General features: G+C 43.4%; 1 protein-coding gene across 4 annotated transcripts in view; it reads right to left on the bottom strand.

Annotated features, from left to right (window-relative positions):
* Positions 1–14,007, bottom strand: part of CYFIP2 (cytoplasmic FMR1 interacting protein 2) — a 124,364-nt gene that overhangs the window by 54,094 nt on the left and 56,263 nt on the right. For all 4 annotated transcript variants that reach the window (XM_055325158.1, XM_055325159.1, XM_055325161.1 and 1 more), the window contains exons 19-23: positions 12,829–12,905; positions 9,861–9,969; positions 7,691–7,810; positions 1,971–2,170; positions 74–161 (exon numbers count right to left, since the gene is read on the bottom strand). In XM_055325158.1, coding sequence (XP_055181133.1) covers positions 74–161; positions 1,971–2,170; positions 7,691–7,810; positions 9,861–9,969; positions 12,829–12,905 — 594 coding nt within the window. The remainder of the gene's footprint in view (positions 1–73; positions 162–1,970; positions 2,171–7,690; positions 7,811–9,860; positions 9,970–12,828; positions 12,906–14,007) is intronic.

Below are 14,007 nucleotides of genomic sequence, written 5' to 3'. Positions count from 1 at the left end.
TTGGGGAACACTTTTCCTATTTGCTTTTGTTGACAAGTTCTCTTAGGAATAGGACGCAGGCAAGACTACTCACCTTGGATCCATAGAGGTAATAAGGCTGAACGTTGGCGGGTTTATCTCTTTGCGGTTCTTGGGTGAAAGGAATGGCAGTTCGAACAAAACTAGTAGAGGAATAGAGAGGGGGCAGGAATTAACCAGGTCCTAGGGCATTCTTCAAGGGACGCAGCCTAGCCAGAGCCCTTCCTGACCAGGTACAAGCAAACTGTTTCTAGGTGGTTGTCTATAAAGATACTAAACTCTTATCATACACTCCCATTCATTTACCTACTGTCTCCCTTCCCTAATGGGAAAACTGTAGTCCAGATTCTCAAGCTAGACTCTGGGCTATGGCTGCTCACGAGAATAGCAGGCAACCAAGTGACAATTGGCTGGGCCTGAAAATGGCCTTCTTTGGGGCTCCAGATCCTTCCCTCCACCCCCAGTGTGGCTTCTTACAAGCAGGGTTCCACAAGCTCTTTCTATAAAGGCCCAGATAGGAAGTATTCCCAGCTTTGCAAGCCAGATGGTCTCTGTCACCATTACTCAGCTCTGCTGATAGTGTGAAAGCACCCATAAACAATTGTAGATGAATGAGCATGGCTGGGTTCCAATAAAACTTTACGAATTTCAAATGATTTTCACTTGTCATCAAACTATAATTCTTCTCTGGATTTTTTCCCCCAACTATTCAAAACTGTCAATAGCATTCTTTGTGCATGGGTTATATAGAAACAGTTGGCAACAAGATGTGGCTTGTGGGCGATAGCTTGCAGACCTCTGCTCAAGAGGATTAAAAGTCCCAAATCTTTACAGAACCAGAAGCCTGTCTTGCTAAGTGTATGGATTCATGTTCATCTGTGTTTCCTCCCAGACCTTTCAATTCATTCAACACATACTTATTTAATACTGGCTGTAAGCCAGGCTCTGAGGGTACAGAGAGGACCTGTAAACACATACATGTTTGTATAACCTAACAGACTTGTTTTGTGCATGAATACATCTCCCCTCTTCTGTCAGGTTTTGAACCTTTGTGATGATAAGGGATAAGGTCTTCTCCTCACCTTGGTGCTCGATACAGCACTGTGTACACCTTGCAGGAGACATATGCCACTTCATCACACATACATGTGCCTATTCTGCCTGAATGTATTCGTGTATATGGATGTCCTCATAAAAGCACCATCTGAGGGACACCTGGGTGGCTCAGTGGTTGAGCATCTGCCTTCAGCTCTGGGCACGATCCTGGGGTCTGGGGATTGAGTCCCATATCGGGCTCCCTGCAAGGTGCCTGCTTCTCCCTCTGCCTGTGTCTCTGCCTCCTCTGTGTGTGTCTCTCATGAATAAATAAATAAATTTTTTTTTTAAAAGTACCATCTGATCATAAAGCACCATGCTTAATCCTATCCTGGCCTGTGGAGTAGTGCACAGCGCGGCTCCTGCTTCCTCCCAGGTCCTATATTATCTTTCATGGCACCATTCCCCATCCCATCTGTTACACCCTCACTGAGCTCTCCACTCCTTGGAGATTTTGCCTGGGATATTCTTCTCCCGTCTCTTCACTTTTTTTATTCCTACTCATCCTTCACATCTCTACTCAAGCATGACTTCTCAGAGGAGGAAGCCTCTCTTGAGGTTCCCGTCACTTCCCAGGCTGGATCAGGTGGTGGTGTTTTCTCGCTCATGACTGGGGTTTTCCTCCATCTCCAAATTCACTCTTTCTAACAGTACATTTATCAGGGGACTGTCGGATTGCCTGCATTGTCCTCTAGCCTGAAGGCTGGAAGAGGCAGACTTGCTCACCGTGGCAGCCCCGGCTCTGCACAGAGCCTCCAGCCAGGAGGGACTGACTCCACGAGATGCCTACTGTGGGAAGGACCCGCTTCCCCGGCCCGCAGCCCATGCCCGCGCCCTTCACCCAGGGACTCCCTTACCGGTTGGTGGACCCATTGTAGCAGTAGTTGGGGAGGAAGTCGAAGTTCAGCTCCCAGAAGACGTGGAGGGTGATGCGGCCGTAGGGGGCAGACACATTGTGATTGGCCTCCCGGAACATGGCGTCGAAGCTGTCCAGGGTCATGTGCTTACACAGCAGCCGGTGCGTGAGCCGGTTGATCTCCAGCAGCCACTCCAGCTCCTGCCAGAGAGAGCCCACGGCCGCTGAGGACGTATACGCACACTTCACACGCACACTTTAATCTGACGGCCCCCCTTCGTGCGGGGGAGAGGCCCTCACACAACCTCCCGCCTGACGTGGAGACGGGGCACGCGACCACGCGCCCTTCTTCAGAGGACGAGTTCCCAGCCTGGGCCGAGGGAAGCTGCACAGGCCGGCTCTGGGAAGGCTCCACAGACCGGGGGCAAACCCGGTCTGTACCCCCTTGGGTGGAAAGCATGCCTGCTTGCTTTCCAGTCTCCGTATTGGGGAGGAAGAAGCCTGCGTCTCAGCGCTACAGGTAAACAAAAGGAAGGTGTGCCAGCCTACCACCAGAGGCTGGATCTCTACCGATCAGAAGTAAGGGTTACCGTTTGCTAAGTACTTCCTGTTAGCTCAGACCACATGAAACTACTGGTTTTCTAGCTTAAATACCATCAGATATTAGTAGTTTCATGTGATTCAGTGTATTATACACCAAACAGTATCCTAAGCACTTTATGTGTCTTAACTCATTTAATGTTCAAAAACCCCTATAAGGTCACTGTTACAGTTGTCCTTACTTTATGCCTGGAGAAACTGAGGTTTTGAGAAGTTCAATCACTTGACTCCAAATTCAGGAAGTTGGGCTCTGATGTCCATATTCTTAACCACTATACACTGTAGAAATTTTACAAATAGCCGGGGACAGAATGCCCCCTCCTTTGGATTCCTCCTGTGTCTCCCACTCAAGGGCTGGGCACATGTTGGCAAAGGTGCAGTTGAAAGCCATGGACCAAGGACTCACGTGAGGGTGGGCCCTGACTGCTTGAAACCCTACCTTTGGGCAGAGAATGGGAGCAAAGTGGCCAATACGCAGACACAACAGGTCACTGCATTTGCTGGCAAGTAAAAGGAAACTGAAACCCTTTGGGCTGGCTCTCGTCCTTAGTGCTGCTATGAAAAAGGATCAAAGCACAGTCTTGTGCAGAGAGAGAGGGCATGCCTCTTCGTAATGCTCTAGGACGCTCCCATATTATTGTGGTTAAGCCTTCTTTTGAGATGGGTATGATAGCCCCTGTCTTATAGAGGGGACAAATGAGGCTCAGAGGGTGAAGTGATTTGCCCAAGGTCACACAGGGAATACAGAACTTGGTTTAGTGTGTGATCCTGGGCCCCTAGGACATGGTTTCCTGGAATAAAGGAGCAATTTGCTAAGAAATCACTTTGAAAAGTAATGATAGTTTGACAATATAAAGACTCAAGGAACACTGGCAAGGGCAGGTCACCAGAGGGTGGCCAGGAGGCAGGACAGCTTTAGGGGCTAGGATTTGGAGCTCAGGTTGGTCACAGGATGCAGCCTCACACCACTGAATCGATCTTATTCTCATCAGCCACAAGGTGTCCTAAGGCTGGCTGGGGTCCAGAGTGTGGCCAGGTGGAGGCCCCAGACCATGCTTCCAATTTTGGAGCTCTGTCTTTCTGCAACTGAGATTCTATGGCTCTAAATTGGGGGTGTGGAATTGGATCGGAGCTTGCAAACTTAAATGGCTGTATAGGCCAGCCCAGCTCAGGGAAGAGGGACAGGCAGGAGCAGGAGGAATTCCTGAGGCTGGGCTGCCTGTGGCAAAATGTCTGTCTGGACAGGGTAGTCTGCTACTCAACTCCATATAGTTGTGCTGCCTTCTCAAAATGGGCTCAGTGATGATAGACCTCATCATCTTTCAAAAGAAGGTCAAAATCTGGATTTTTAATTCTGGAATGACAGCTGGAAGAATCAGTTTCCAGTCACTGTGCACCATGAAGTTAATGAAGGGCAGAAACACAGAATCACCTCTCTGGTTCTGTCTCTTAGGGCCTAGCCAGCTGGACTATTAATTTCGTTCCCATTCATTTATGATGGGTAAAATAAAATAAATACATAAATCAAATAAATGGAGTAAGCACCAATGATTTTATTTCTAAGCTCATCAAGTGCCTCAGCACACTGAGGTGCCATGTTACCAGGAAGATAATTGCAAATGAAAAACTTGGGGATAATTTCTGTTCTAATGTTGCGATTTTAACAGTCTCACGAATGTGTGGCGGTGTTTACAAGGGAGACCAAAAGAGAAAGTTCTCAGCGCTGCTGATGTGGGGCTGCTGGAAATGTAGGCCCACCTCTTCTGCCATGCAAAAGTAGCAAGGTTTTTGTTATGTAACCCAAGCCCTGTTTTGGCATCAGCCATGTTCTCCTGGCCTTTAAATCATAGAGGGCACTTGGCTCTAGGATGCAGAGCTCAGTGCAGCAGGCTTGGTGGTTTAAAAGGCCACGTGAGTGGTGCAGGTATCTCTGAGAGGGTCTCGGTTTTCTATAGTAAAGCTGGTTTACGGAGGGCAACGTGGAGAAGCAGAGCTGGGGAAATAAAACACCTAATGGGGCAAATGGAGAGGAAAGAGCTCTTGAATGGGAACCAGAAAACCTGAGTGTCGGCCACCCTGGACTGCTGACTAGCTCTGTGGTCCCAGGTAGGCAGGAAGAATGGGGGTCTCAAAGTCGGGTGCAGTGAAGTGTGGAAGGCCATACAGAGGAATTAAGTACCCCAGTGAGGCTGGCAACAAGCTGAAGAGAGCAGAGCCGGCTGATGGGATAGTCTAATCATTTCTAGACAATTGTTGCCATCTGGAAAGGTTGGTGTGATGTTGCCAAAGCTTCTGCAGTTTTATTCAAATTCTTCCAAATGTTAAATGTTGGCTCAAAATTTCAAATGTGCTCTGCAGCCTAAACAAAACACAGCCTGCAAGCTGCCAGCCCTCAAATTCAGCATAGGATCTCTCCGAGAGTCTATTTGCTCAACTGTGTAGGATGAGGATGGCTGACTTAAGAAATCTCTGCCACCCGCCCAGCTTGGCATTGAGCCGCCTTCTCATCTCAGAACAGAGCTTCTAAGGTGGAGGGAAGGGCTGAATGGAGCAGATTCCTCAGGCTGTTTCTCACAAGAGGCAGAAGCTTTTCAGCCAAGGCCAGTAGGGGCCTCCTCACCCCACAGGTGGGAGCATCCCTGGGGTCTCCTCTTCACGGGCTTTACAGGGAGTTGCCACTCTCCTGGGGGCTGCTGGCCTCACCTGATAAACACCAGCTTTCACTGCTTGTTTTGACTTTGTTCTCAGCTAAAAGAACATTCAGTGCCTTTGAAGGGATGGGAAGAGGCCATGGACACCCACACACACCCCAAACCAGTTTTTCCATGAGATATGTTCATTCATTACTGGATAACCAGAAGATACAGATAAACAACAAAGATGAAAACAGAAAAATCCCACCACTTGGAGACAATCACTGCTAACATTCTGGCATAAATGTTATTTATTTCTTTTCCTTTCCTTACCATTTATTTCCCTCTTTCTTTTTTTCTTTTCTTTTCTTTATTCTTTTTTTAAGAAAAGTCTATTTCTTAAAATAGATCTCCCAGAAGAACACGTGCTATATTATAGTTTCCTAAAGTAACTGACCCAGGACTTAGGTGGGCAGTTGGGGGCAAGTCTCCAAAGGAAATGCTGCTAAAAATTCACCCTGAGAATGTCTCATTGTAGCTCCAAATTTCTATGCTTCTCTCATTCTCTTTTCTTTTTTTTCCCTCATCTTTTTATTAAGTACAAGGAACTATGCAAAGCTCTTCCTAGGCAGTAAAGAATCATCCTTAAAAAATGCTATCCTGTAAATTCTAATATTCCTCCATCATGTAGATGGGGAAACGGGCTTATAAACATTAAGCAACTTGCCAATATTGCCAGCTAGTAAGTAGCAGGGCCAGGACTGGGACCCCAGGTCTTTCTGACTCTAGAGTCCTTGTCCCTGTCACTTTTTAAAACCATTCTGTCCATTTAAAAAAAACAAAGCATTTTTATTTTGAAATAATTACTTTTCTGTAAGTGAAAAAGCAGAATTCCTGCATATCCTTGACCCAATTTCCCTAATGTTAACATCTTATATAACCATAACATAATCATTAAATGCAGGAAATTAACATTGGTCCAATTCTAGTAACTGAATGACACACTTATTCAGATGTCACCAGATTCTCCAAGAGGCTCCTTTTTTCTGTTCTGTGTTTCCATTTGGAATCTCACTTTGCTTTTAGTTGTCATATCTTCTTAATCTTTTTAAGATTCAAATCACTAACATTTTTCAGTCTTTGTCTTGTATGCTCTGATGCTTTTGGAAAGTGTTGTTCGCATTTGTTTTTTTTGAATGCCATTTGATTGGGGTTTATCTGATATTTTCTCATGATCAGATTGAGAATATACATTTTGGCAATAATATCACAGAAGATACATAGTAGGGGTTAATGAATAAATATTATTACCTTTAAGCTTTGATGCTCATTTGATGCTCATTTGATGCTCATTTGATGACATTAAGCTTTGATGCTTGGTTAAGATGGTGTCCCCATTGTAAAGTTACTAATCTTCCCTTTGGAAAATTAGTAAATATCTTGAAGGAGATAGTTTGAGATGATGCAAGAATTCTGCTTCTTAGTTTTTTTTTTTAAATTTCTGAGTAGTTTAAACAATTGTGGCCAAATATATATAACATAAAACTTACCACTGTAACCATTGTTAAATGTATAGTTCTGTGGCATTAAGTACATTCACATTACTGTGTAACCATCACTACCATCCATCTCTAGAACTTAATTTCCCTCAACTGTAACTCCTTACTCATTAAACGCCAATTCCCTAAGTCCCTGGTAATCACCATCCCACTTTCTTGTCTCTATGAACGTGACTGTTCTAGAGACCTCGTGATAAGAGGAACCATAAAATATTCTTCTCAAAGGTCTGCCTACTAATTTTAGCATCCTTTGGAAGATTTTGCCCACAATGGTCATGTGGCATTCTGATGGTGACTTTCTATTTCTTGCATTCCTTCTACTCATCTGCTTTTGAAAGCATTAAAGTCTTCCTTTGATTCACTTCAGGACTGGTAGATCAAGTTCATCCTAATTCTTAGAGAGGAAGAGTTAGCAGAGAGTAACTCAAATTGCTGTTTAATAGAAGGGAACAGGACTATTCCATACTTGTGCATCAGGATCAAGACACAGTTTGCAGGTCCCAGTGCAAAATGGAAATGTGGGGACCCTTGTTAAAAATTTATTAAGAATTTCAAGATGGCAAGAGCAGAGCATTAAACCAAGCAAGTCCTTCTGGGCCCTATACTACTGCACACCCATGATGCCCGCCCTGTTGTGCAACTGTCTCTAACTTCTCAGGACCACCCCTATACTTGTTCACTTGTGTAGAAGCCCAAAGGACAAGCAATTGTGCCCTCGTTTTGGCCATCTCAGAGATCTCAGGGCAATCAGGAGGTAAGATCATTTCATTCTTTTTAAGTCTTTTTTTTTTCTCTTGCTCTAATCAAGTTGGGAAAGAGACTTCCTGCTTCTCTTTAACTAGCTCAGTACTAGGCTAACAACACCTCAAATTAGGCTTCAAGTCTAAGGAATCCCAGACCAGAACTCTCACAGGCCCCCAGTTTCTTACCACAATGGAAGTCAGGTCCTCACTCTCAAAGCGGCTGATGGCCTGGTCCAAGGATTTATACATGGCGGCAGAGATGCGCTGGGTAATGAGTCTGTTCAAGTCAATTGATCTACCCAACAACTGCATGGAAGAGACAGAGAGAAAATTTACTTAAGGTTCTCACAGGTACATGACAACTAAATGCAATGTACTAATAGGAAATTGGATTAAAAGCATAAAGGACATTACAAGGACAAATGGGAACTCTATGCAGAAAACAGGATTGTTATATTTCCTGAATTTGGTTATTCTATTTTGATTATGAGAGAATGTCTTCTTAGGAGATACATGCTGAGGTATTCATTGGTAAAATGTCGTGACATCTGCAACTTACTGAGAAATGGCTAAGAAAAAGTAAATATATTTAAAATGTATACATTTTAATGTTACATATATGTATTTTATGTTATTTATATATTTATTTACGATTTATGTATTTATTATTTGTATACTATTTACTATATTTGCTATATTTATATAGTATATATACTATATACTACTCATACATTTATATACTATTTATGTACTTTTTACATGTGTGTTTATATATTTATACACATATATGTGTATTTACATGTATATAAATACACACACAAACATATACTGCACTTTTCTAGGTGCCCAAAGATGATTATTCTTAACTATTTTTTTAGTGTATTTTTAAGAAAGAAAAATATGTATATAAAAAAGTGAAGCAACTAGTAAAAAATAGTAACACGAATATGCCTCTAGAGTATATATATATATATATATATATATGTTCATTGTGTTATTTTTTCAACTTTCCTGTAAGTTTGAAATATATAAAAATTTGAGGAAAAATATAATTCACCCAGACCGTAGGAAACGGCTCAGCATAGGCTTGGGCACCCCATGCAATGCTGACATCCTAAATTTAGCTATGAGGTCTTTCCCACATGAGTCCTGTGCCCCACTTCAGTCACCAGAGAAGGGCAGCTCCCTAGCAGACCTCCTGTGTGCCTTTATGGGGATTGGCACAGAAGCACAAGAATCAAGGGCTGATTACAAGATGGAAAACAGAACTTACGCTAATTTCCACTGGGGCACACACGCGTGGGCATTATCACAGATGCTATGCAAATAACAATAAACATTTATTGAGTACCTGCTATGTGCACTGTGCTTTGCTAGGCACCCAAGGGTTATTCTTAACAATTTTACTTTTCTTTTATTTCTCTTTTGGGAGATTTTCTACCAACTAAGACCCCTGGCAGCCACCTTGTACACACATCAAGCCTTCAGCGTTGAAAGTCCTGTAGCTAATTCTGGCCACATCAGTAACTGATTGCTGTAATTTCCTGAGAGGCCAGAAGAAGAGCACTGAATTCCTGCTGTTGGCAGAGGTGAAGATGTTCTTTTTTCTCTCCTAATTCTCCATTTCCCTTTGATTTCTCACAGCAGTGAAAATGTCCAGGGTAAGCCTTTCCTCTTCATTGGGGCACTTCTCAGCCATGTCCCTTTCCCTGGGTGGGTCTTGCCCACAAACACCGTGGCCCACCTACTAAACATTGAGGTGATGGCATAAAGGCTGTGCCACCACTGCTTGGCCCATAGTGGGGCTTAGGAGTTGGGCAGCTGCAGCATCTTGTATTTTGCCTGCCTGGCTCATGTTAACATTTTTAAGCATGGATATGTTTCTGAGCTCCTGGCAGCATTTATTTCCTCTCCATCTGGGGTCAAATGTGAATAGAAACCAACTCCATAGCAACAAACTGTAATTTCTAGCGTGGGTTTAGCTGACACGCTCCATTTCAAAGCACGAAGCAGCCTGCCTTCACTTAGATCAGCATTTGGGCCCCACTCAAGAACAGATTTACTCATTTCTTAGCTGCAATCCTGATGGAAGGGAGTGAGCCATGGCTATGACGAGAGAACCGAGGCTTTGGTGACTACAACTCCTGAGAGATGAGCTGCAAGGGGGACTGAGAAGCCCAGAACTTGAACTACAGGATGCCAACACCTCTTTATTGCCTGTAAGATTCTAAGGCTGTGCTATACCCATGCTCAGAAGGAGGGTGGAGAGTATGCAGTCCTGATCTCCAATCTCCCCACTAACTTCACGGCTACCTTCTAGCCCAATCCACCTCCCTTCTGGCTTTCTTTGCCATACCTGGACATGTCTCTGCTTCAGCAGCGTTTCGTAGCGGTTGGATGGTGGGTACGGGATGATGACTCCGTAATTCTTACATTCAGCCCTAAAGCGTTTATCCAACAAGACGCTGCAAGGGATAGAAGTTACATAAATCCAGTAAACATGACCATGGATGGTTTTTTATCTCCCAGCCATATCTATTTCAGACCAGAGGATCTGCTCAGGAAGCGCTAGCTGATATATTTTGAATATAGCTGTTTTCAGCTTTTTAGCCACATAAGCTCAACATGAAGCACAATTTCTAAGTTAAAGACAAGCAACACAGAAGTTGAGCCACTTCCCTCTTTTATTCATTTACCAAAAAAGCAATTGAGTGTGTGCTTGCCATATCCCAGGAAACATTCTGGTACTGGGGACACGAAGTTCCTGTCCCCATGGAACTGACTTCTAATGAAGAGAGATTGGTAACTAAATAAACAAAGGAATAAAATAATTTCAGGTGAGAGAAAATAACGCACCATATTTAGGGCTTACCAGGGACACACACACCTGTACATGGTCATTTTTAATCTCAAGACATCTTCTGAGTTAGATGTATTACTATTACTTTTCACACCGAGTTACATGTTGTAGAGTAATAGTGCTCTGAAGATGATAAAACAGGATCATTTGGTGCTAGGAGGTCAGGGAAAGCCTCTCTAAAGCAATTTTGCTGGATGGGCACCTACATACTAAAAATGTTAAGATCTGGGGGGAAGAGTGTTTCTGGCAGAGGAAAAGAAAGCTGGTTAGGATGGATAAAGGACAGGGCATGCTGGGGAGCATGACACAAAAATGAATTTATAAAGTTAACCTAGGGGCTAGATCATATGGGATAACATCAGCCACAGTAAAGAAGTTAGCTGTTTTCTAGATGTCACTGGCAGCCACTGCCAGTGGCTTTAGGTAGGCAAGTGACATAACATAATCTACACTTTGCAACAGAGAGAACAGCCACTAGCTCTACAGGAGCCCACCAGCCACCTGCAATGTAGAGGGTCCAAGCTGAAATGTGCTAGAAGTATAAAGTACACACTAGATTTTGAACACTTAGGAAGAAACAAGAAAACTGTCTCTTTAATAATTTTTTATATTGATTTCATGTCAAAACTGTATTTTAGATATACTGGATTATATAAAATATATGATTCAAATTCATTTCACCTGTTCTTTCTTTCTTTTTTAGCTACTAAAAAATTCAAAATGACATTTGTGGCTCACATTTGTGGTTACACTATATTCCTAATGGACACCACTGACCTACATCATCATTCTTCCCCTCCTGTGTTTTCTTGGACTCTCTCAATATCTCTCAAACTCCCCCAGCCTCCCATATATTTGGAAACCACTGATCTTACAGGCGGTAGTATAGATTAAGGGGTATTTTTCAGATAAGAATATTCTGTAAACTAAATTATATTAAGGACCCAAGGGTTTGACAAGTCTGAGTTTGTGTAGATAGCATATTTGAAATGAAAATGATCTCAGGGGCAGCCCGGGTGGCTCAGCGGTTTGGTACCTGCCTTCAGCCCAGGGCCTGATCCTGGAGACTGGGATCGAGTCCCCCATTGGGCTCCCTGCATGGAGCCTGCTTCTCCCACTGCCTGTGTCTCTGCCTTTCTCTCTCTGTGTGTCTCTCATGAATAAATAAATAAAACCTTAAATAAAATGATCTCAGACACACTGGAGGCCCAGCTCACTGTTACAACTGCATCATATTCAACCCAGACACTTACTAAGTGACTACTCTGTGAAAGGCTAAGTAATCTGTGCTTTCCCTGAAAGTACATGCTTTGTGTACTTCCCATCATCAAGAACCATTCACTTCATTTAATGCACATTCTGTGTTAACAGAAACTGGTGCGTTCTGCACGTCAACTCCTATTTGAAATATGTCAAGGCAACTCTAGCTGTCAAAAGCAAAATGAAGCAAATTCTCTTCATAGAAAGAAAAATAATTTATGAGACTTAAGTCATTCATTATTCTTGGCATTATTGGTTTGTACATTTGGATTTCCAAAAAGAAGGGAGATATTTATTTTGAGGTTTTTCTTGACCAGTACTGCTATGGGTTCTTGAAAGCCAGAAATTTACTAAATCAACATATACTAGCAATACCAATGAGCCTCCAATACTTAATATGTCTCTTACTGGACTTCTTCACTGCTCTCCTATGTGGCCTTTATATACCCATTCTTGCTCACCACCAATCCATTCCCCACATTTTTGTTTAGGACAGATTTTTAAGAATAAGATTTGAAACAGGTTCCCGTTATACTTTTGAAATCCCAAGGTATTCTATTCCTCCTAGGTAGATGTCTACCAGCCCCATCCCCTGAGCCCTGCCTATCTCTCCAGCTTTATCATGTAACTTGCCTCCTCTTGTGGCCTGTGGACGAGGCATTTACATGTACTAATTCACATTAATTGTCTCAACTGCCCTATTAATTGGAGTAGGCATGCTGTCAATACAATACTTCTACTTCAGGGATTTTGCACAAGCAGTTCTTTTGCCTGCAATTTCCCGTCTCATCCTTTACTTAGTTTTACTTAATGCCTATCAGCTTCAGATAAGAATGCCAATGTTACTTTCTCGGGATAGCCTTTCCAGTTCCTCACCTGAAAGACTAGTTCAGATTTAACCATCATAGATTCACATATTCCCACGAACTTTTCCTTTGCGGGGAGCATGCAACCTCCCTTATCACTGTGCTTTCATCAGTTTTTACTAAAGTCTGTTATCCCTGCTAGTCTGTAAGCTCCATGAGGTACAGCACCAAATCTGCCTATTTCCTTTCTCCTACATTTCAGCACCCAGTCCAGGCCCAGGTAATCACTCAGATTTCCTTAGGGGCTGAAGAAGAAGAGAGGTTTCACAACAGGAAACTATGTCTTACAGAGAGCAGTCTAAGAACATTTGTTCCTTACAGCCCTGGGATTCTCATACCTGCCAGCCATGGCTTTGTAGTAGGCAAAGATCTGGTCCGCCAGCTTGTAGACAAACTGGTCAAAGCACAAGTTCACCTGTGAAAGGGAAGCAGGAATGTCAGTGCTGTGCGTCTAGCTTTATCACAGAAGCATAGGCAAATTGCAAGGGGCAACTGGGCTGTATTGTGTGTTGTAGGGCAAGATACTTTGAATAGCAAAAAAAGAAGATTCTGTGGCTAAGTAAGTTAAGAAGTTTGGTCCCTTGCCCTCAAGGTCCTTAGTTAGGTACAGAGAAGGCAAAGTTCGAAAAGCTGTTGAGGAACTGGCCTCTGCTTAGGTCCCCTCCTTGCAGTTCCAAGGTGGGAAGGCAAGATAGATCTTTATATCCTGCAATTACTCACATCAGCCCACCCATCCTCCTCCCTGCTAGACTTTCTCGTCTTTTCCTTTCACTTTATTTGTTACTTGCTTGACAAACGAAGAAATTGATGGTCCTCGGAAATTGAAAAATATCTTTTTTTCAAACTTTGCTTGAAAACCTTTGTCTGTTAATGAATATGGGTTCAATTTGCCATCTCTGCGTCTGTCTCATCACATCGGTGGCAGATTGTGATGCTCAGGTGAGAAGTTCATGTCTGACACAGATCAAAACCAAACCCTCCATTGATGGCAAGAAATAGCCAAGGGTGCGACCTTAATGAGATGGGGCTGTGGTGGTAGCAGAGCACCATGTGACTTCAAAGAGAAGAGAGCATAATTAGGGGACTGATCTTCTAGTCTTCCTTCACCAAATTCTCAGCTCCATAAAGCTAATTCTTTATCTGAAGAGTTTCTGTATCTCTTACTTTATATCCTAGATGTTATCTTGAACATAAAACACAGAGCTGTGTGCAGTTTTGCCCTCAGCTGCAGGTACCCAAGGCCTCTGCTCTGGACTTTATGCTTCAAGGGTCCCACCAGGTCTTCTTCCAGTTGAAGAACCTGCAGGGCTAAGGTAGAGGTGCCTACTCATACCTTAAGCTCTCCTTCTAGAACCAGCCTTTACTATCCTTGTCCCAAAAGCCCAAGCCCCTTCCAGGCCTGTCTGTAGTTTTCCCTGGTATTGTCCCTGAATGTGGACTGCATGGCAGGTATATGCACCCCTAGGGTTGAGGGTTAGCTAAGGGGCCATTGTTTGTGGGCAGTGGTGGCAGACAAA

This window comes from Nyctereutes procyonoides, unplaced genomic scaffold (genome assembly GCF_905146905.1).
Source record: "Nyctereutes procyonoides isolate TBG_1078 unplaced genomic scaffold, NYPRO_anot_genome, whole genome shotgun sequence".
Classification (NCBI taxonomy): Eukaryota; Metazoa; Chordata; class Mammalia; order Carnivora; family Canidae; genus Nyctereutes; species Nyctereutes procyonoides.
The sequence above is the reverse complement of the archived record's forward strand: the minus strand, read 5'-3'. Positions and strand labels throughout refer to the sequence as shown.